At 41.6% G+C, this 24,981-nt stretch overlaps 1 protein-coding gene across 3 annotated transcripts in view; it reads right to left on the reverse strand.

The window, feature by feature from the left end:
- Positions 1–24,981, reverse strand: part of WDR7 (WD repeat domain 7) — a 1,145,388-nt gene that overhangs the window by 863,323 nt on the left and 257,084 nt on the right. For all 3 annotated transcript variants that reach the window (XM_029579728.1, XM_029579736.1, XM_029579721.1), the window contains exon 14: positions 12,732–12,946. In XM_029579728.1, the coding sequence (XP_029435588.1) occupies positions 12,732–12,946 (215 nt within the window). The remainder of the gene's footprint in view (positions 1–12,731; positions 12,947–24,981) is intronic.

A 24,981-nucleotide genomic window follows, 5' to 3' on the forward strand; every position in this document is an offset into this window, starting at 1 on the left:
CACGGTCCTCATACAGTGGTGTACCACTTAAAACCCGAAGTAGACATGTCATCACAAAATAAGAGGGACACAAGATCTAAATCTATGGTGGCAGCTGTCGCTGGCTGGCAGCCACCTCGGGGGAAGAGACAACAAAAATAAACTTACCGATAATCATCAAAAAACCTATCTAGGATGGTAACAGGAGAACTGGGAGGACCCCATGTCAATCACGTGAGGCAGCAAAAAGGAAATTGTGAAAAAAAGTTTTAGAAAAGTAGGTAAAAAATTTGGCAGAAGTGAGGCTCTCACCGGACCAAGAAACAACAGGCTCCACAGAAAAGAAGAGACTGGAGTGGACCCCACGTGGACGCGTTATAATGCATGCCTGAGCATGCTCAGTGAGGCTGAAAGTTCTAGAAACTGATATAAGTTTTCCATGCCGGGCTCCATCCAATGTCTTCCATGTGTGGACTGCCATCCTGCTTGTCCTCAGAGAAACAGTTACAGTTTCAATAAGCTAGATTCATTTCTCATGCATGTCAAGTATTCTCTTAAAAAGTACAATTTCCTATAGTATTCCAAAGGCCAGCAAGTGCAGTTTGAGTAGTCATTATGGCTCAAAAGTTGCCTCAAAGAGTCATGTTTTCAGTAGTTTTCTGAAAACTATCAGATGTTGGGTGGCAGAGAGTTCCAAAGGATTGGGACTGAACCTGAGAAGGTTCTGTCTAGTGTTTATGAACCACAGTTCTTGGATGTTGGTACTAAATATTTGAAAAAAATAGGATCTTTTTACCAAAGTTAAGGCAGCATTATATTTTCTTAAAATGATCTGCCCAAACTTATCTTGGTCAGCCCTTGCTTTTCAACATTTTTTTTCCAATTGTCTACTAGCTCACTATAACACACAAGTCCTCAGAAAACCAAGACAACAACCTAAACACAAGAACTTGATGTAGTTTCAAAAGGAACCACACAAAAGTTGCATCCTTCCAGCAGTGAGTTCAGAGGACTTCCATGGAGTTCCTTTGCAAAGTTATTTACTATATCCATAAACTTATCAGGATTAATCTTTGATGTGGAAACATTTTACCTTTGTTTCTATCTATATTCACAGCACTCGATTACCTGTGCCAGCTCATTGGTAGATTCTGTGAGAAGAGTTTGAAAATTCTAAAGCAAAGTTTCTGAAATTCTGTGGCAATTAAGCAGGACTTTTGAATAAATGTTAATTTGCTCTGTGTTATAAAAATAAAATGGTTTTCCAAGTTTCCTTTGCGTTTGAATAATTTTTCTTTTTGGAAATTTATGGGTAGGAACTCTCAGGAATCGATGTGGGGAAGAATAATTTACTACTTACCTGATAGTTTCCTTTTCTTTAATGATGATAGATTAATCCACACCAATGGGTTATGCACCTCTACCAGCAGATGGAGACGAAGCAAAGCTGACATCACAGTATTCCTGCACCCTAGTACCCCTGCACTGACATCAGCCCACCAGTATTCTCTGCAAAAACTAACTGGACAACTAAATAATACATGAACATAACTATTAAAAGACAACCATTTAAGCACTTATTAACAGGAAAACACTGAGCTCAGACAAGGAGTGCAATATCACTAACCTAGGGACTGGATCTGACACTTACCAGTAATCCCCGGAAACTCGGCCACTCAGGAGGACAATTTCATCACCATCTGGCAGCCAAGGGCAGGAAGATGGATTAACCTGCCATCACTATAGAAAAGGAAATTATCAGGAATGTAGTAATTTCTCGTTGCTTAGCATTCAGACAGGTTAATCCACACCAGTGGGAGGTACCAAAGCTACTCCCAAACGGTGGGAGACTGCCCGCAGTCCAGTCAACACTGCATGCACAAAGGCTGAATTCTCCCACGCCTGTACATCAGATGAAAATGCCTGGAAAAGGTGTGTAAGGAGGACCTCGTCGCAGCTCAACACATCTTGACAGGAGACAGCAATCTAATTTCCATCCATGACACTGTCTGAGCCCTAGTGGAATGAGCCTTAACCTGATTAGGCAATGGCTGCTCAGCATCCACATATGCGGCCAATGGGCTATCGTAACCCGTGACGCTGGTTCACAGTGTTTACTCCCACCATGGAGTATAAACAGCCAGTCCCATCTTCCTGAGAGGTTTAGAAACCTCCAAATACCTCAAGATATGCCTCTTGATATCCAAAGTCCATAACAGGTGATATTCATCCGCATCTCTCTCCCTAGCCAGAGTCGGCAGAGAAATTGTTTGATTCAAGTGAAAATCCGAGACATGATGATTTACGTAAAGAAATTAAAATGGGATTTTTCCTTGGCTCAGCAACCCTAACGTCTGGGAAATCTCTATGAAAGATGCAATATTATTCTATACAGCTCCAATCCCAGAGGAATTTCCCCATCCTTCAGGGAGTAAGGATCGGCTTCATCATCCATACCATCCAGCCTCTTTTCTGCTCCCATCATCCATACCATCCAGGTCCCTATCAGCGTGACCCACAGCAGGTCTAGACATACTTCGACATTAACCCACAGGACCAGGCATGCGGGAATCCGCAGCCCGCGATCCTGAACTGTTAGGATTGGCCAGGGCCGCTGACTGTGCCTGAAGAAAAGACTGCAGCCCTTGAAACAATTCCACCCAAGAAAAAGCCAAAGGAGCCACACCAAAACCAGGGGATGTCAGTCCTGCGCCCACTAAACTACCTTACCCCGCTGATGAACCAATTAGGGGAGCCCCAAAACCAGGTGAAACCTCTGGCAGTTCCCCTTCCTTTTCAAATTCCCGCATGATGTTGGGAAGGACTGGGCTTAGCAAAATCAGCCGGAGATAGCTCTCCCTGAGCCTCCAAGCAGTGCTGACACAAGTTAGAGAGTACGCCAGGCCTGAATATGGCAAGCAGGAAAAGGGTAAGGTGCTTAGGTTTCTTTGCTATCGGTGCCTTGGATAACCTTCTGAAATCAATATGCCCCAAAAAGCGTCTGATAACCTTGCACCCAGCTGCACTTGAATAAGCGCTTAACATTGATGTTCAAATTGTAGGCACCCAATATGCAGTTCAGGTAGGCATCCACCTGAGCGCTCACCCGAGCACCCCTAAATATGCACTTGAGCACACACCTAAGCGCTCTTTAGCGCCACTTCAGTGCCCACCTAAGTGCCCATCCAGGCACGCAAGCACAAACCAACACCCGTTACTGATTCACGACAGCCCTACCACACAGCAACTAAGCGAAGCCTGCGGGCAGGGCCTAGCCAAAAAGGCGCCTCAACCTGCCAAGCTGCTATGACTCCCCAAGCTCCCCCGAAGGTGGGAACGGATGTCAGATCGGAACGCCAAGCTTGGAGACCAACAAAAGATGAAATCCCTAAAAATAACTCCCCTCTTTCTTTCTTTTTTTTCTTTTTATTACTCTTTATCTGAGCTCAGCCCATTCCAGACAAGTACAGAGTCGGTCTCCGGCTGCAGGGAGAGAGGTCAAAGGCCTTTACCGTCATGCTGGTATTCCTGTGGCCATTAGCCTCTCAGCTGTCTCTGTACAGCTAAATCCATGCCAGAAAACCAGCTTCTAGACTGAAGCACTCATCTGAGGGAGGGATCCACAGATTATCATCTCAGGAGATTGGGGCAAATTAACATCCTCCCTTTTCTCCTTCTACCAAATGTTTTCTTTTTTTTTTTTTTTTAATAAGCAATCCCCAGCAGGGAGATGCATGTCCACTATCTCCCAGAGATGGGCTGATGTTAGTACAGGGATATATATACCATGATTTCAGGTTTGCTCAGACTCCATCAGCTGATAGAGGTGCATAACCCACTGGTTTGGAATAACCTGTCTGAAGGCTAAGAAAGTAGAGGAACTGGAGATTTCAGAGATGGGACGAGGACAAGCAGGGAGAATTGGGCATATAATGGGACGAGAAAGGCTGGGGATGAGAGAAGAGGGAAGACGAGAGAGGTTTGGTACTTTCTGATGGGTGAAAGGTCCTGGGACCTTTTGGGGGGTGGGGAGAGATGGTCACTAATACGTCTCAATGCCAAAACAGCCGGATGATGCAGATTTTGACTGCACACCGTGCATAGAGTCTTCATTGAGACGTATTAGTGACCATCATAAACCAAGTTCTCAAGACAGTGCCGAGATCTGTGTACTGACATCATGCTTGTAAGTGATTCCCTGATGAAGGATTAATTTTCGAAACATTGCAGTGTCGGGACTGATACACAGTCAGCATGAAAATATTTTGATCTTGGGGTCATAACAGTAAGCATTACCTGCCACAAGTGATAGCTTGATAAACTACAAAAGCATCATACGCTCTGGGGGTACCAATGATTATGACACATTCAACATCAACAGCCGTGGGGTTGAAGTTGTATTAGCCCGCAAGGCATCATCAGCCTATTGAAGGCATTCATATCAGGTTCCCCCAGATGCTATTAAACAATCTTCTTCCACATTTGCAGTAGACTCATTCAAACATTTGTAATTTTCTCAGTGTCTAACATTTTTTGGATTTTTCATTTGTATATTAATTTGGTACCATATTAGAATGCTGATAGCATAAACATCACAATAAAAGACGTCCCAGCCAGAACAAAAGGAACCTACTTTCAAGGATACACACATACCCAGTCTGCATGGGTGGATCAAAAGAAATCACCCTTTGTCAAGGCCCTCATGTCCCTCCCGACATGACCTGAAAATATGGTGTGAATGACACTAAACAAATTTATTAGGGGTGGGACACACAGTCTCATAAGCCTTCTTTTCCTTTAATTAAGAAGCTAAAAATCCTATATAAATCCAGACTGTTACCATGTTTTTCACCTTCATTGCTGTCAGAATTGAGGCTAATTAGATCAGACCAATGTCTGTATGTGATGTGGTTTGTGTTTGGGTGTATATTCCCTAATTATTTGGAAATGGCTAGGTTTGTGATTTCCAAATGTTGGAGAGTTGCAGGCACTTGGAAATTCATCCAATTTTTGCAGTTTGAAAAGCCTAAAATAATTAGGGGAGGGGTATTTTCAACCAATAAATGTATGCATGTTACATTGAACTCTGCATAGCAGCAAGTTGCCAGAGCAACTTCGCAATTTGAATGGAGACCTGGATAGAACTGAGGCTATTTAGAATATTGCATGTTCTACTTGTTGTATCTTGCTATCAGTAAAATTGCTTGAGAGAGAATGTTATATTGTTGCTTTGCATAGCATACTGCCTCTCTCTCCAAGGTATATCTTACTATTATTTTGTAGCATTTTAATAAAAAGTTTGTTTTCTCTACAGCTGGTGGCTCTAAGCATCTATTTTCAGAGAACCACAACACTTTCCTTTATTATTGATAAGTAGTAGTGCTTTACATTAATAGAAATACATCTTTAAATAAGGAAAAATGAGTAGCTTGTTTTCTAACAGAAGTGCATTTTTTATTTAACAATAAGATCCTTCTCATTTATAAACTACTAATTTTTTTACAATTATTTTTTTTATAGAATGCAAGAAAATATATATATAAAGAAATCTAAAATCTTAACTCCAAAGAGTGCCACTCCAGTTTGTAATAAGCTCAGGAAAATGGATACATTGGTACAACTGTATATTCATGTATTCTAATATAATTACTGATAACTAACAATACAATGCGTTGGCATGGGTATTTATCTTCAGGCAATAGTAGATGTATGAACTCAAAAAAGATAACTATCTTCCCTGATCTTTACCAAAAAATGTTTTCAATGTCCATTAAAGTATATTCACTAATTTATGATGACCTTCATATATGGCATCATCATAAAATGTGCTGTATGAAGACAATATTTTAACTCTGCCGTGATGTACAATCATAGGTCATTGTTTTTTTATTAAATTGATGTCCTTGCAACCAATGTGCTAAATAGAACAATTCATTGTGAACTCTTCAAAATGTATATTTCTGTTAATTCTTATTCCAATAATTATAAGGTTATAACGCTGAAATATTGGATAAAGGCTAAATAACTAGTGTACTTCTCTAAATCTTTAAATCTTTAAACAAATTACATCTCTAATTTGCCATACTGGGTCAGACCAAGGGTCCATCAAGCCCAGCATCCTGTTTCCAACAGTGGCCAATCCAGGCTACAAAGTACCTGGCAAGTACCCAAAAACTAAGTATATCCCATACTACTGATGCTAGTAATAGCAGTGGCTATTTTCTAAGTCAATTTGATTAATAGTAGGTAATGGACTTCTCCTCCAAGAACTTAACCAAACCTTTTTAAAACCCAGCTACACTAACTGCCCTAACTACATTCCCCTGGCAACAAAATCCAGAGTTTAATTGTGCACTGGGTGAAAAAACTTTCTCCGATTAGTTTTAAATGTGTGACATGCTAACTTCATGGAGTGCCCCCTAGTCCTGCTATTATCAGAAAGAGTAAATAACCGATTCACATTTACCCATTCTAGACCTCTCATGATTTTAAAGACCACTATCATATCCCTCCCCCTCAACTGTCTCTTCTCCAAGCTGAATAGCCGTAACCTCTTTAGTCTTTCCTCATAGGGGAGCTTTACATCCCCTTTATCATTTTGGTCACCCTTTTCTCTGTACCTTCTCCATCGCAACTATCTTTCTTGAGATGCGGCGACCAGAATTGGACACAGTATTCAAGGTGCGTTCTCACCATAGAGTGCCACAGAGGCATTATGATATCCTCCATTCCCTTCCTAATAAGTCCTAACATTGTGTTTGCTTTTTTGACTGCCACAGCACACTGAGCCGACGATTTCAAAGTATTATCCACTATGTCGCCTAGATCTCTTTCCTGGGCGGTAACTACAGCATGGGTTATTTTTCCGTATATGCATCACCTTGCACTTACCCACATTAAATTTCAACTGCCATTTGTATGCCCAATTTTCCAGTCTCACGAGGTCCTCCTGCAATTTATCACAGCCCGCTTATGATTTAACTACTCTAAATAATTTTGGATCATCTGCAAATTTGATTACCTCACTCGTCGTATTCCTTTCCAGATCATTTATATATATACTGAAAAGCACAAGTCCTAATACAGATCCTTGAGGCACTCCACTGTATACCTTTTTCCACTGAGAAAATTGTCCAGTTAATCCTACTCTGTTTCCTGTTTTTTAACCAGTTTGCAATCCATGAAAGGCCATTGCCACCTATCCCATGACTTTTTACTTTTCTCAGAAGCATTTCATGAGGAACTGTCAAATGCCTTCTGAAAATCCAAATACACTACATCTACAGGTTCACCTTTATCTACATGTTTATTAACCCCTTCAAAAATCTGAAGCAGATTTATGAGGCAAGACTTGCCTTGGGTAAAGCCATGCTCACTTTGTCCACTAAACCATGTCTTTCTATATGTTCTGTGATTTTGATCTTTAGAAAACTTTCCACTATTTTCCCAGCACCAAAGTCAGGCAAACTGGTCTGTATTTTCCCGGATCGCCCCTGGAGCCCTTTTTAAATATTGGGATTACTTAGCCACCCTCCAGTCTTCAGGTACAATGGATGATTTTAATGATAGGTTACAAATTTTAACTAATAGATCTGAAATCTCATTTTCAGTTCCTTCAGAACCCTGGTGTGTATACCATATGGTCCAAGTGATTTACTACTACTTAACTGGCAGAACATTGATAAATGTGACAGTCTTTGACGAGAACATTTCTCTTGCAGACGGAAGTGAAATTAACATCCGTATACTAATACTGGTGCCCGATACGGTCCGTGTTTCAGTAATCCTTCATCATGGGGCAAAATAAGATCTTAAAGTTAAAGGGGAAAAAATATAGGGGCAGATCTTAAAACATACGCGCGGGCGTAGATTTGTTCACACAACCCGGCGCGAACAAATCTACGCCTATGCAACATAGGCGCATCGGCACGCAAGTCCCCTGCATGCGTAAATCCAGCTGGATTTACGTGCGCAGGGCTTTTAAAATTTACCCCATAATGAATAACACAATTTAAAAGGAATAGAAAATCAGAAAATGTGAGGAGCAACATACCACAAAGTCTGCCTGTACCAGTATCAATCCATTTCCGAATATGTCTGCCGGAACCGGTGAAAAACAGGCGCCTTTTAAGTCCCCCCAAACAGCTGTCAATCACTGAGTAAAAGCAAAATGGCTGAGCAATTTATATGATTGAATACCAATCGATAGTTAGATTTAAACCAGATGGGTGGACACTATTGAGCCTAAAGATCCATTGTTGTTCTTTTAAATTCAATAAAGAAAGTAGATCTCCCCCCTTCTGTTAAGAGTAACTTTGTCAATTACCCTCCACTTGAGATCTACAAAACGATGGTTAAATTGTATGCAATGGGCTACTATAGGTGCTTGCATTTTGGTTGTTCATAAACAGCTCCGATGCTCAATTAGACGAGTTTGAATAGAACGTTTTGTTCTCCCTATATAAAATACTTGTCATATGGACAAATGATAATGTAGACAGCATGAGTAGTGGTACAATCCGAATAGAAATTGTTGGTATGTGTGATACCAGTATGATCACTCCAAGATGCACCAGACAAAGTGAGAGAACACAGAGCATTTCTTACATGGCTGATGTCCTAATGGTAATTCTGATGAAGAGGTGTATTCTGATGATAAAAAAGAATGAACCCTTACGCTTAGTATGAGGCATTACCAAATTTAAGGAATTTTAACTTAGCTGGTTGCTTTACAAACCTCTCCTTCTAAAATTCAAAGTATTCCTTTTAAACGGAGACCTCTTGAGAAAGGATCGATCTTTCAGTCCAATTCCATTCAAACGTCGAAGCAAAGTCGAAGCTAAAGGCGCGCGCGGCTTCAGCGACGCGCCGGCGGACGCGACGCGCCGCTAGAAGCACGATTTTAAGGACCCCAGCGGTCCACCACTTATGACGTCAGACGGGGAGGGAGCAGGGACGCCGTCGGGGCCGGGAAGCCAGTCCTCACCCCCGGTATAGCCCTGAAGCACTTTCCTCTCGCCTCGTTCCTCCTCCTTGGCCTCAAAGAAAGGTGAAAGTAAGTCCGGTTTTAAGGACCCCAGCGGTCCACCACTTATGACGTCAGACGGGGAGGGAGCAGGGACGCCATCGGGGCCGGGAAGCCACAATTTTAGATGACTTAGTGGAATATCGTAATGTGCAAACCAATAAGTCTGAAGTATGTTGTTCAGATTGTTCGAGCAGAAGCCATTGGCGTTCTGTATGTGTGGCTCATTTAGACATTTATTTTATAGTTTGTGCCAGATAGCCTCGATGAAGCAATTTCTGGGATAATATAGTCGATTGATGCACAAATTCTTCTTTGGTTGAACAAATGCGATGAAGTCTTAAGAATCGACCAACTGGTAGATTTTTCTTTATATGATATGGCTGAAAACTGGAGAATTGAAGTAATGTGTTACAATCACTGTTTTTTTGGGTTTTTTTTTTATAGAGAGTCGTGGACATTGTGTTTTCCTTTGTAATTAGAATATCCAAAAAATTAATCTGGTGATAGTGGTAAATCATCATGAAATGTAGATTGTCTAGGGTATTGATCGAAAGCAAAAATTGTAACAGATCAGCTTCATTGCCATGCCAGAAGAAAAAAAAATGTCGTCGATATATCTAAGACAGGACGAAACTGGAGTAAAACTCAGAGCTGGATACAAACATTGCTGTTCAAAATTTGCCATGTACAGATTCGCTAAACTGGGAGCCATAGTAGTAGCCATGGCAGTGCCATGGATCTTTTTATAGCATACTTCTTGAAAAACAAAATAGTTCTCACGCAATGCTAAAGTAGCTAAAGAAATCAAAAAAAGATGTGGGAACACTGAGGCCGAGTTCTGGAGTCCAATACTGTGTTCAATATCAAGAGAGCTTGGGCTTGAGGAATACTCGTATACAAAGCTTGTATATCAAGAGTGATCAGGAAGGCTTGACTCACATTGTTTATGGACGTCAGAATGTGAAGCATTTGTTTGTTTTCTTTTACATAGAAAACCATCTGTGGAATGAAAGGTTGCAAAAATAAATCCACAAAGATTGATAAAGATTCCAACAAGGATCCAATGGTGGTGACACAGGTGAATTGTTCAAGTTCTTATGAATTTTAGGCACCATATATATGGTGGGAAGTTTGTATGTTTTATTAATAAGAAATGAATGTTCTTTTGATGTCAGAAACCCGCTCTCATGACCTTGTACTACCAATTCTGTAATTAATTGTAGCAAACTTGGACTCAGATGCAAAGGTAAAATTTGATAGTTGGTATCATCAGGTAGATGTGTCTCAACAGTACGAAGATATATGTGCTTCTATCTTGCAGGACCACCACGCCACCTTTGTCCGCTAGTTTGAAAATGACGGAAGAATTGCCTTTTAGCTCTTTTAAAGCAGAAAATTGTGTATATGTGAGATTATATCTTGAGGGATCTACCGAGGATTCAATGTGCTTCAGATCATATTGAATTAACTCCATGAATGTTTTTATGTAGGGATCAACTGGAACCGGGGGGATCCAACGAGATTTGAGAGAAACCATAGAATATTCCAATGATTTTGGTTGTTCGTTGAAAAATAATACAACTTGTAGTTTCCGGAAAAAATGAAATAAATCACGGCGACATTGAAACGGATCATGTCTGTAGTAGGGGACAAAGGATAAACCTTTTTCCAAAACTTGTTGTTGAGGTCTCATCAATAGTGTTGAAGATAAATTGATTAGAATTGATTTCTTGTGCTTTGCGATCTTGTTTGAGGACAGTTCTCCATGTCGGACCAAGGTATCCCTCTGCGACGAAAAAAAGGGGAGCGACCAGGTCGGCGGTAGGACGATATATCGACAACATTTTTTTTCTTCTGGCATGGCAATGAAGCTGATCTGTTACAAATTTTGTCTTGGATCAATACCCTAGACAATAATCTACATTTCAAGATGAATTACCACTATCACCAGATTAATTTTTTGGACATTCTAATTACAAAAGAATACAACACAGTAACCACGAATCTCTATTAAAAAAAACCAATGATCGTAACATTACTTCAATTCTCCAGTTTTCACCCATATCATATAAAGAAAAATCTACCAGTTGGTCATTTCTTAAGACTTTGTCGCATTTGTTCAACCAAAGAAGAATTTGTGCGTCAATAGACTATATTATCCCAGAGATTGCTTCATTGAGGCTATTCGGCACAAACTATAAAACAAGCGTATAAACGAGCCACACATGCAGAACGCCAATGGATTCTGCTCGAACAATCTGAACAACATTCTTCAGACTTACTGGTTTGCACATTACGATATTCCACCAAGTCATCTCAAATTCTGGCTTTAAATCCGCCAATATTGGCATATTTTGAAGATACACTCTTGTTTTCAAAACCCACCTCTTATCGCGTAGAGGGAAAAACTCTGCGATCTGTTGGTTCATTCTTTTTTATCATCAGAATACACCTCTTCATCAGAATTACCATTAGGACATCAGCCATGTCAGAAATGCTCTATGTGTTCTCTTACCTTGTCTGGTGCATTTTGGCGTGATCATAATTGTATCACACATGCCACCAATTTCTGTTCGGATTGTACCACTACTCATGTTGTCTATATTATCATCTGCCCAGGTGACAAGTATTATATAGAGAGAACAAAAATGTTCTGTTTGTACTCGTCTAATCAAGCATCGGAGCTGTTTATCACCTATAGTAGCCCATTGCATACAATTTAACCATCATTTTGTAGATCTCAAGTGGAGGGTGATTGACTAAGTTACTCTTAACAGTAGGGGGGAGATCTACTTTCTTTACTGAATTTAAAAGAACAACAATTGATCTTTAGGCTCAATAGTGTCCACCCATCTGGTTTAAATCTAGCTATCGATTGGTATTCGATCATATAAATTGCTCAGCCATTTTGCTTTGACTCTATGATTGACAGCTTTTGGGCGGACTTAAAAGGCACCTTTTTTTCACCGGTTCCGGCAGACTTATCAGGAAATGGATTGATACTGGTACAGGCAGACATTGTGGTATGTTGCTCCTCACGTTTCTGATTTTCTACTGCTTTTAAATTGTGTTATTCATTATATTTTTTCCGCTTTAACTTTAAGATCTTATATTGCCCCATGATGAAGGATTTCTTAAACACGGACCATGTCGGGCACCAGTATTAGTATACGGATGTTATCTTCACTTCTATCTACAAGAGAAATGTTCTCGTCAAAGTCTGTCACATTTATCAACATTCTGCCAGTTAAGTACACTAGTTATTTAGCCTTTATCCAATATTTCAGCATTATAGCCTTATAACTGTTGGAATAAGAATAAGAATTAGCAGAAATATACATTTTGAAGAGTTCAAAATGAATTGTTCTATTTAGCACATTGGTTGCACGGAATCACTTTAACAAAAAAAACAATGACCTATGATTATACATCACGGCAGAGTTAAAATATTATGTCTTCATACAGCACATTTTATGATGATGCCATATATGAAGGTCATCATAAATTAGTGAATATACTTTAATGGAGATTTAAAAAAAATTTTGATAAAGATCAGTGAAGATAGTTATACTTTTTGAGTTCTAATATAATTATACATGATAAAAAAACATATCAGAGAGCAGTCTATTCTCCCAGTGTTATTGCTATAGCAGCATGCTAAGAATATATAAAATTACATACAAGTATATTATAATAAAGTTCAAAGTTGAAAACAAAGACTTACTTTGTCAGAAGCTTCTGAAGCAAGAAGGTTAGTGGCAAGAGTCTGAAGCTTATGGTGTGCCATATTTTTAAGAGCTGCAAGGCTGCGCCTTGTCATTGCTTGCTTTAAATTAATGGCTGGATGACTAAGAGAATCCACTGCCGCAGGAACCACCTCATCACAAGCATTCAAGATCTCCACGGCTGTGATTCCCATTACACAGCGATCTAATGCACCTGTAAATGCATGGGAAAAAAATAATAGTACTACTGTTTATTTCTAACTTTGCAGACTGAATTAATTTCAAGAGAATGGCTTCTTTTGCTGTAGTATTTCAATGTAACACCAAGAGTGAGGTGTAAATAGCACACACATGCACGTAATTATAATTCCAAAAATTGTGTGGCACTATGGTATAGGCTGTTCAAAACATATATGTACTAAATTTATTTACAGGCCAACAGGAAAGAACACTTATTTAGACTATTTAGACAATATACTTCTTAATCTGAAAAAATACAAACACCCCCAACACAGCTGTGTTTCGCACCAGGGCTGCGTCAGGGGAAGCAACAAATGTTCATATGAAGTGAAGATTGAAAGCATTTCCCCAGCCTTTTCTCAACCTAAACTTCAATTATATTGGAAAGAAAGATGATATTGTGTGGCTGACTTGTTCTGATGTCTACAAAGAACACCTTCTACAGGTAAGCAACTTGCTTTATCCATGAACAAGTCAGAGCAAATTCAGCCACACAAATGGGAACTTCCAAGCTGATGTTTGCATGTAGTATTTTGAATTTGCTGTATTAGAAGTATGTGCAAGCTGACTGAAGAAGGATGGAGGGAGAGTTGAAGCCCTTAGGGAAAAATGGCTTTCAATACTGCTTGGCCAAAATTACTGTCCCTGCAAGACTCCTCTTCTAAACTGTAATGTTTGACAAAGGTGTGAATCAGGATCAGGTGGCTGCCTTGCACATTTCTTAAACAGAGGCAAACTATAAATGTGCTACCTAAGTCACTGTTGCTTTCATTTGATAGACTGAGTTTATTTGGGAGGTGAATGCCTGTTCCAGTGTAGCAGTACACTATATAGTCTGAAATCCAGGTAGAAAGGTTACTTTTTTTTTTTATTTGGATCATACAAAACGAATAGTTGAGAAGAGTTTCTGTCAGATTTTGCTGTGTGCATATAGACAATTAGAGCTCTTCTAAAGTATAATGTATGAAGGGACTGCTCTACTTTAAGTTTGAGGCTTTGGAAAAAATAGGGAAGCACTATGGACTGAGTCAAATGGAAAAAGGAAACTACCTTAGAAAGAAACTTAGGAAGAGTCTTGAACTCTTGTTTTAATAATGTGCATATACAGGGAATGTACCATTAGAGCCTGTAGTTCACTCAGTCTATGAACCAATGTTAAGGCTTTTACAAACAGCACTTTCCAAGTTAAGAATTTGATACTGGCTGTTGCCATAAACTCAAATGGAGAAATAATGCGTCTTCATAGCTTTAAATTAGGGTCCCACTGCTTTGGTGGGTCATTTATGGGTGGATGGAGATGGATGATGTCTTTTATATACCTTGCCACTAGAGGAAGGCAAGGCATGGGAAGGCCTTCTGAAAAGATTATGGTAAGCTACAATAGCACTCAAGTGTACACTTACAGAATTACACTTCAATCCTGAGTTAGAGAAGTGGAGTACATGCTGTAGACAGGATTGAAAATTGAAAGGGATTTTGTTTCAAGATGTCTTTATTGATTTGATTTATATACTACTTTCAACCACTTCAAAGTAGATTACAGTTTGTACTATAGATATTTCCCTGTCCCCAGAGGGCTCACAATCTATGTTTGAACCGGAGGCAATGGAGAGTGAAGTGACTTATCCAATGTCACAAGGAGCAGAAATGAGATTTGAACCCTGGACTCCCTGGCTTATAGCCCACTGCTCTAAGCACTAGGCTACCTCTTCACTGTAAACAAATATCAAATAGAAAACCTTTTCCATTTAAAGTTATAGGAACATCTACAAAATGCTTTTCTTTGCTTCCAGTAGTTATCTCTTCTACATTTGAGGGCACCTGCGTAGCTTCCACTACCTTGCACTCAATATCCATGCTGCCAGCCCTAGAAATTTAAATTTGGGATGAAAATTAAAAAAAAAAAAAAAAAAAAAAGAGTGTCATCGAATTGCATGAGAAGACTGTGGGAAATTGGGAGACTAACTGGCTGACTGAGAGCTAGCTTTTGAAGCCATGGCCAGAACAGAACTACTAGTACCATTTTTCCCCTGTCACAAAACTTATGCATAGCAAATACCTAGACTAGTGAAAGTCACAGCCTGGGGGAAAAAAAAAAATCAACAAAGGCTTTGTATGGTCCATTTTACAACGCTCCGTGGAGTCCTCTTGGCCAAAGCTTGATGTGATGGTGTGCTGCCAGTGGTGTGACCTAGAGCAGCAGTGGGGATGAACCCAGACAAGGCAATCTGGAGCAAAATAGGAACAGGTTATACCCGCACTAGCCACCTTCCTCACAGGCTGAGCCCTCAGAAGCTGGTCAGCAGGACAGACAGCAAAAACACAGAGACACACACACTAAGAAACTTGAAGGCACTCATTGAAACAGGATAGAACCCAAGAAGGGACATGACTCAAAAAGAAACACACTAAACAAAAAGAAGACTAGGAAATACAAAAAAAATAGGAACAGACGAGAACACAAAGGCAAGGCAAGAAATCAGACAAGATCACCAAAAAAGCAGAAGCACAGAACACACAGGCCAGAGCTGGAAAAAGCAAGTTTGCTTACCGTAAATGGTGTTTCCGTAGATAGCAGGATGAATTAGCTATGCTGTCTGGGAGCGTCACGACCGGGTCACTAGGCGGAGTTTTCTCAGAAAGTACAGAGTTTTGAACTCTGTACGGCTGCGCGGTGAGGTTCCCGCACGATTGCCGTTTTACCTCAGTCTCTTGTAACCAAGCGAGATGTACATGGAAACAGGTTTTGCTTATTCGTAGACTGTCTAGGGAAGTGGGCTGGGAATGCATGGCTAATTCATCCTATCTATGGAAACACCGTTTACAGTAAGCAAACTTGCTTTTTCCCATCGATAGCAGGCTGAATTAGCCATGCTGTCTGGGAGTCCCAAGCTCCCAGGGGGTGTCCAGGTATTATGTTCTTTTAGGTAAGGACACTACCCCTCAACAAAAGGTAGACAGTCTTATTTAGGTGCAAGGGTTGATAGAATTGCCGAACCCATGGCTGCATCAGAAGAGGTTTGCTGTTCGAGACAGTAGTGTGATGTGAAATTATGGAGAGAAGACCAAGTTGCCGCTTTGCAAATGTCTATCAGTGGAACGTTTTTTAAATGTGCTACAGACGCCACTGATGCTCTGATTTAGTGTGCTTTTGGTCTTCTGTCCAATGGCATATCACGCTTATTGTAGCAGAACATTATACGTTGGGACAACCAACTAGACAGAGTTCTCTTGGAGATGGGTTGGTTTGGAGAATTTGGATTAAAGGAGAGAAACAGCTGAGATGGCCTTGTCAGAAAATATTTTATTATTTTGTGTTTACTGATAATTACCTACATTCAGTGTAGTCAGTAATCAATAGGCCATAAGCGAAACGTGAGCATTAATACCCATATGCCTTTTCTGTTTTCAGAAACCATAGCACTAGTCAAAGCCTCTGCTGGATACATTCCAGCTCCCCTCTTCCAGACCTTGAAAAGAGCTGCTTTGAAGCTAATTCCTTATCTATAGTGGAAAAAGGACTGTTCAAGGTTTGAATTTTATGGCCTTGGGCAGCTTCAACCATTTGGTTGCTCAGGCATGTAAAAGTCCAATTTCTTTAATTAAAATGCACATGGAACTTCCTAGGATAGGAAGGAATATGTAATCTCTTATCTCTGAACTGTTAGAAGAAAAAAAAAACAGTAAGAGTGTTTTTGCCTGGCACAGCTTGGCATTGCATGAATGAAAGGAAAAACAAGCAACACTTTAATCGGGCAGGAAAACTCCTATATTTTATTTTTCATATCTTGATATTAATTAAATTGTTTGAACCTTTTCAAGGTTTCAAACTATTTCTTCTAAGGCTAAAATATTGAAGCACTGACAGAAATAATACAGTTGCCATAGATTAAAGGATTTTGGGATTATAAAAAGGGAAGCAGACAAAGGAAGACACAACCGTGACTTTGGCTTTTTCCTAACACGTGAAAAGCAGAGAGAGACAAAGAGTAGGACCGCTTCAGATATCTAGTAGATATTTTTATTTTCAGCATATGAAAACCTGTATTAAACTAATTGCTATTGTTTCTAAATTGGCATATGTATTAGAAATGCATTAGTTAAATAAAAATGAAGTTAGTTGATATCCATTTAATATAAATATTATCTGTCACCATATTAATGGTTTTCACAGTGGGGTAGATTTTTAAAAACTGCGCGATCGCATACTTTTGTTTGTGCAGCAGGCGCAAACAAAAGTACGCTGGATTTTATAAGATACGCGCGTAGCCGCACGTATCTTCTAAAATCCTGGATCGGCGCGTGCAAGGCTGCCGATTTTGGGCAGCCGGCGCGCACCAAGCCGCGCATCCTGCCTCCGTTCCCTCCGAGGCCGCTCCGAAATCGGAGCGGCCTCGGAGGGAACTCTCTTTCGCCCTCCCCTCACCTTCCCCTCCCTTCTTCTACCTAACCCCCCCCCCCCCCGGCCCTATCTAACCCCCTCCCCCACACCTTTATCCATGGATTTACGCCTCCCGGAGGGAGATGTAAATCCACGTGCGCCAGCGGGCTGCTGGCGCGCCGAGACCCGACCCGGGGCGGTTCCGGAGGGCGCGGCCACGCCCCCGAAACGCACCCGAGCCAGCGCCACGCCCCAGGCCCACCCCCAAACGCCGTGCCACGCCCCCCAAACGTGGCATCACTCAGCGACGCCCCCGACACGCCCCCGACGCCCCGGGACTTACGCGAGTCCCGGGGTTCTGCGCGCGCCGGCGGCCTATGGAAAATAGGCGCGCAAGGCCCTGCTCGCATAAATCCGGGCGGATTTACGCGAGCAGGGCTTTTAAAATCCGCCCGAGTGATTGTAGTATATAGTCTGATAAAAATAAGGTTTGAACATAGAAATGTTTCTTAGAATCATTTAGCGATTTTAATATTGATATTTTTCTTTATCTGAAATAAAGAAAATATTTTTACTACATATTGTCTGGTTTTATTCTAGTGCATGCTGTGCTGCATTAATTATTGGTTAATAAAGTTCTGGAGTAAAAAGAAAACACATCTCTGAAATCAAATAATAAACTTTTTGTCTATAAGGCAAGAAGGGTAGAAAAAGGAGATAGGATAAAGGGTTTACATCCAAGCAGGATCCCCTGGTAAAAATGTTTAATTCTGCTACTGGTAAACCCCAATACTTAAATCTTTTTTTACAGCCTAGATTCAGAATGTGTTTTTTGCTTGTAATAAGCTAGTGCTCTCATATTGTCTAGGGAATGGAGAAGTCTATCCCTGTCATTCGCATGAGGCTTAGGCTTGAAGATTGGAAGTGTAATGGATTGGTTGATGTGAAAAGGAGATACCATTTTAGGAAGGCAGGATGAGGCTTAAGTGGGACTTTGTTATGATAAAATTCTAAGTAAGGGGAGTAATGAACCAAGGCCTGAAGTTCACTTACTTTTCTTGCTGATGTTACGGCAACCAGGAATATTGTTTTCCAAGTAAGGTATTTTACAAGGCAGGAATCAAGAGGTTCAAAGGGGGGTAGCATTAATTGTTCAAGGGACAATATTGAGATTCCATGGTATAGGTGGTTTTGTGACTGGTGGTCAAAGACGTAGCATGCCACGCATGAATGTGGAGATTAAAGGGTGGTTGGAAATGGGAAGCCCATTGTGAGAGTGATGGAAAGCTGCAATGGCACTGATATGCACATGAACTGAAGTGGATGCCAAACCAGCTACGAAAAGAGTGTGGAGGTTCTCCAGGAGATATCTTACTGTTGTAGAGTAAGGGTCCAGTCTTTTTGGTGTGCACCATTCCGAGTAACGACGCCACTTTCCGGCATAGTTACGCCTGGTGGAAGATTTTCTGGAAGCAATGAGAATGTCGTCCAGTTGAGATGAATCCTCCATGCAGTCAGGTGGAGGGATCGATGCATCGGATGAAGGAGGGATCCCCCTTCCTGAGATAACAGTTGGGGATGGTTTTCTAGTAGAATCGGTGGGCGAATGGATAGTCACATGAGATACACATACCATGGCTGCCTTGGCCAGGACGGGGCTATGAGCATCATATTCGCCACATCTCGGATGCATTTTTGTCTTGTTTTGGATATTAGTGGAATGGGAGGATAAGCGTAGAGCAGGCCCTCTATTCACAGAATGAGGAAAGCATCTGGAACGTAACGAAGTTTGCTTGGATAGATGAGGAAAAATATCTATGTTTGATGGTTGCTCTCTGTGGCAAAAAGGTCTATGGTTGGAAATCCCCACTGTTGGAAAAGGCCTGATGCCACGTCCCGATTCAATGTCCATTCGTGTGGATGGAAAATTCTGTTAAGGCGATCTGCCGTTACATTGTCTAATCTGGGAAGGTAAGTGGCTTGTATTGAGACTTGGTTAGATATTGCCCAAGTCAGTATGCGAAGTGCCTCCTGACAGAGTATCCAGGAACCTGACACTCCTTCCTTGTTCACATAGAACATGGCTACCTGGTTGTCTGTGTATACCATGAGATGTTTTCCTTGAAGTTGGGAAGAGAAGGTTTGAAGTGCATTCAAAATGGCTTGAAGCTCCAGGAGATTATTTGATAGTTGGTTTCCAGAAGAGACCAGCGACCTTGAGATTTTAAGTTGCCTAAATGGGCTCCCCAGCCCTTTCTGGATGCATCCGCCATGAGAGTGATTTGATGAGAAGGTAACTGAAATGGTGCTCCCGAGGTCTGGTGGCTGGTGTTTATCCACCATTGAATATCGGTGCGCATGTGTTTGATAAAGCGTACTCTGGTCGAGAGTGGTTGCCAGTACTGTAACCATTGATTCTTGAGGCCCCATTGTAGGCGATGCATGTGCAGTCTTGTGTATGGGACGACATGGATGGCTGCTGCCATATGACCCAGCAGCTGAAGGATTGGGCATGCAGATGCATGCGATTGATTGAATAGACACTGAGCAAGAGAAAACAGAGTTTGAATCCTGTCTTGTGGAAGGTAAGCTCTCTGTTGCGTTGTATTGATGAGCACCCCAATGAACTGCAGAGCCTGGGTTGGTTGCAGGTTGGACTTCTCGTAATTGATTATAAACCCCAATGTCTGCAGACAATTGATTGTTTGGAACGTGTGAGTCTTCAAGGTAGTCAGATCCGAGGCTACCAACAGCCAGTCGTCGAGATAGCGAAAAATCTGTATCGAGAGCTGTCGGAGATGAGCCACCACCACTGCTAAACATTTTGTGAAAACCTTCAGGGCTGAGGATAGGCCAAAGGGTAGAACCATGAATTGAAAGTGATTGTTCTGAACTTGAAAACAAAGGTAGAGCCAGGAGGAAGGGTGCATGGGTATATGGGAATACGCATCCTTCAGGTCTATGGAACATAGCCAGTCGTGGGCTGTAGAATGGGGAGAATACTCTTGAGAGAGGTCATCTTGAATTTTTCTTTCTGGATGTGTTTGTTGAGGTTTCACAAATCTAACATTGGTCGAAGACCTCCGGACGTTTTTGGAATGAGAAAATAGGGGGAGTAAAACCCTTGATTTCTTGATGAGATTGGGATTGTTTGAATTGAGTTAAGAACATGCCATACTGGATCAGACCAAAGGGCCATCAAGCCCAGCATCCTGTTTCCAACAGTGGCCACTCCAGGCCATAAGAACCTGGCAAGTACCCAAAAACTAAGTCTATTCTATGTTACCTTGCTAGTAATAGCGGTAGTTATTATCTAAGTCAACTTAATTAATAGCAGGTAATGGACTTCTCCTCCAAGAACTTATCCAATCCTTTTTTAAACAAATCTATACTAACTGCACTAACCACATCTTCTGGCAACAAATTCCAGAGTTTAATTGTGTGTTGAGTAAAAGAGAACTTTCTCCGATTAGTTTTAAATGTGCCCCATGCTAACTTCATGGAGGGCCCCTAGTCTTTCTATTATTCGAAAGAGTAAAAAAACAATTAATATCTACCTGTTCTAGACCTCTCATGATTTTAAACACCTCTATCATATCCTCCCTCAGCCGTCTCTTCTCCAAGCTGAAAAGTCCTATAACCTCTTTAGTCTTTCCTCATAGGGGAGCTGTTCCATTCCCTTTATCATTTTGGTCGCCCTTCTCTGTATCTTCTCCATCGCAATTATATCTTTTCTGAGATGCGGCAACCAGAATTGTGCACAGTATTCAAGGTGCGGTCTTCACCATGGAGCAATACAGAGGCATTATGACATTTTCCGTTTTATTCACCATTCCCTTTCTAATAATTCCCAACATTCTGTTTGCTTTTTTTTTTTTTTTACTGCCGCAGCACACTGAACCGACGATTTCAATGTGTTATCCACTATGACGCTTAGATCTCTTTCTTGGGTAGTAGCACTAAATATGGAACCTAACATTGTGTAACTATAGCATGGGTTATTTTTCCCTATATGCATCACCTTGCACTTGTCCACATTAAATTTCATCTGCCATTTTGATACCCAATTTTCCAGCCTCACAAGGTCTTCCTGCAATTTATCACAATCTTGCTTGTGGTTTAACTACTCTGAACAATTTTGTATCATCTGCAAATTTGATTACCTCACTTGTCGTATTTCTTTCCAGATCATTTATAAATATATTGAAAAGTAAGGGTCCCAAATCATATCCCTGAGGCACTCCACTGCCCACACCCTTCCACTGAGAAAACTGTCCATTTAATCCTACCCTCTATTTCCTGTCTTTTAGCCAGTTTGTAATCCATGAAAGGACATCGCCACCTATCCCATGACTTTTTATTTTTCCTAGAAGCCTCTCATTAGGAACTTTGTCAAATGCCTTCTGAAAATCCAAGTACACTACATCTATAGGTTAACCTTTATCCACATGTTTATTAACTCCTTCAAAAAAGTGAAGCAGATTTGTGAGGCAAGACTTGCACTGGGTAAAGCCATGCTGACTTTGTTCCATTAAACCATGTCTTTCTATATGTTCTGTGATTTTGTTTAGAATACTTTCCATTATTTTTCCTGGCACTGAAGTCAGGCTAACCAGTCTGTAGTTTCCCGGATCGCCCCTGGAGACCTTTTTAAATATGGGGGTTACATTAGCTATCCTCCAGTCTTCAGGTACATTGGAAATTTCATTTTTTAGTTCCTTCAGAACTCTGGGGTGTATACCATCCGGTCTAGGTGATTTACTACTCTGCACCTGTAGAGTGAGCAACTGATCCTGAAGGTACAGGGAGTGGTTTGATGTATTCCGTAGAGGGGGGACATGAGGAAGGGGTGGAAGAGTTAGAAAATTTAATTGGTAACCTTCTCTTATGATGTTCAGTACCCAGCGATCTGAAGTAATCGCTTCCCAACTGGCATAAAAATGTTGGAGGCGGCCTCCTATGTATAGTGGTGGAGGAGGCTCGGGGTAGCTCAAAAAGATGGGAGTATGCTTTGGAGGAGCTGCTGGAGTCTGCTTTTGAGCATGTGGTTGGTGAGGACGTCCATAAGAGGGATGAGATTGTGGCTGGTAATGCTGATAGGGGTAATACTGCATTCTATAAGTGTTGTATGGTTTGAAAGGTGCCCTTGCATAAGGCCGTCTTCTGAATGAAGGGTAGAATCTTCTAGAGGCGGCAAGAGGGTCTGCCGGTGATGTCAAAGACTGAACCGTAGTATTCTGTTCTTTCAAAAGGGTAACAGCTCCCCAAATATAATACCAAAAAGATTGTCTCCGAGACAAGGTATATCAACCAACTTGTCATGGACATTGTCACGTATTAAACTAGCTCTCAGCCATACCATGTGCCGAGCTGTTATTGCTGTAGCTGAGGATCTAGCAGAAGATTCAAATGACTCAAACAGATCGAAGTAAACGACAGAGACCTTCCTCCATATCTGTAAATGGCTGTGGTAAGGAGTTATCCGAAGCTAGACATATGGGACATAATCTCTGGAGACATTCAAATAGCTATTGGATTACATAAAATTGATGATGCTGGATTTCTGTGGCTAGCATGGACAAGTGATACACCTTCCGGCCGAAGTCATCCATCGATTTTTGCCCGGTGGAGAATTTGCATGAAGTTTTGATCTTTTGGCTCGTAGAATTGCAGATTCCACCACGACGGAGTCGTGGGGTAATTGTGTGGACTCACAGATCGTGGAGTTTCGCATACAGTATTTTAAGTCCATTTTTCTTGATGCAGCTGTAGTGGTGAAAGGTTTCTCCCACATTTAATGCAAAACAGCATCTAGTACAGCATGTAGTGGCAGAGCTGTGGGTTTTGGTGGCATTTCAAAAATTTTTAGAATCCCCAGAACCTCTGCCCAAGGATCGAGTACCTTTCCCGTTTCAATATTTAATAGAGATCCTACTTTCTCGATGAACTTTGCATAGGATAAGTCTTCGGGAGAGGAATAATGTTCCGGAAAACGCGCAGGAGGATCTGACGGGAATCCAGCGGATGAGGACAGTGACGATGTAGACCATTGTGAATGCGGAGAATCCAGTCGATCTGGGATTGGAGCCAGTTCTTCCAGCTGAGTTGGACGTAGAGGACTTGGTACCACAGAAGGTAAAGGTGGTGAAGATGGAACTGGAAGTTGAGGATGCGCGGCCTCCAGATCCTGGAAAAAAGTATTCAATGCCAATGAAATTTGCGACATCGCTTTTGATGCGAGGTGATGCTGGAAAGGTGCTGGAATTGGGGTTGGAGGTGGAGGCAGTGCCCCTAGAAGCAAGTCTTCGGAAGGTCGGCGCGGATCTGGGAGATGGAGTGAATGAGGTCAACTATGAGAAGACCAATCAGAATGAGAATCTTCTGCACTTGAAGAGTCGTGGTTGGAATCAGAGACCACTTCTACTTCAGAATCTGTTCGTGGAGATTCAGACGGCTGAAGATGTTTTGTTTTTTATGTCTTTTTAGCATGGTGTTGACCTTGTATTGAAGACTGTGCAGATCCAGGTATTGGAGCTTTAGGTTGAGTGAAGTATTTCGCACGTTTTGCATCTTCATGGTTGGAGCCACGATGTTTTGAATGCCTCCTTTTTGATGCATCATATGATGATGCCTCATCTGGTGATACAACTTTTCCTAATGCACTGGCTGATGCTCCATGCGCCGGCGTGTCATACTGTAATGCGCCGTATGCCGGTGTATCTTGCTTCGATGTGCCGTGTCTTACTCAATGCGTTGATGCACTGTGCGTCGATCTCTGCTTCGAAGTGCTAATGCATCGTGCGCTGATGCGCTTTCGCCGTTTTGACTTCCCATACTCCAAGTATTGCAGCGTCGAGGAACGGGAGTGAGCGGGCACCGAGCCCTGTGACCCGAACAGCGCATGAGGAGACTTCTTCTTTAGAGGAGTCAAAGCCTCGACATCCTTCAGCGGCCCTGGTAGCGGTACTGACCTGCCGAAGCACCTTCCAACGACACCGACCTTCTGGCTTGAGTTTTCCTCTGTTTCGTTGCCGGGCCCGGCGAAGAGTGAGGTGACTAAGCGCGCAATTTTTTCAGCGCATTGTTTTCGGGTCCAGGGCAACATCCAACCACAGTATCGACATGAGGCTTGGTCATGCTCCGGGCCCAAACAGATATAACAATATTTTTTTCCCGCACTGGCAGTACTTGAAACCTGATGGCTTAGGAGCCATCACTGCCAAGAAAAAAAATGGGAAAAATTGAAAAAAGAGAAAAAATTTCTTCAGCGACGAGGAGAGAGAACCATGCATACAGTCCTGTTCACGGAAAAAAAGAGACTGAGGTAAAACGGCAATCGCGCGGGAGCCTCACCGCGCAGCCGTACAGAGTTCAAAACTCTGTACTTTCTGAGAAAACTCCGCCTACTGACCCGATTGCGACACTCCCAGACAGCATGGTTAATTCAGCCTGCTATCGATGGGAAAACCAAGACAGACCTCACACTTGGCCAGCAAGATTAGAGTCAAATGGAAAGTACAAGATCAAAATGCAAGAAAAAGATACAGACCAGGACTGGGGCCATTAGTAAGAACCTCAAGCTCTGGCACTGAGCATGGATGAGGTTGGCGTACATTTGTAACAGTGCT

The sequence above is a fragment of the Rhinatrema bivittatum genome, chromosome 1 (genome assembly GCF_901001135.1).
Source record: "Rhinatrema bivittatum chromosome 1, aRhiBiv1.1, whole genome shotgun sequence".
Taxonomy (NCBI): domain Eukaryota; kingdom Metazoa; phylum Chordata; class Amphibia; order Gymnophiona; family Rhinatrematidae; genus Rhinatrema; species Rhinatrema bivittatum.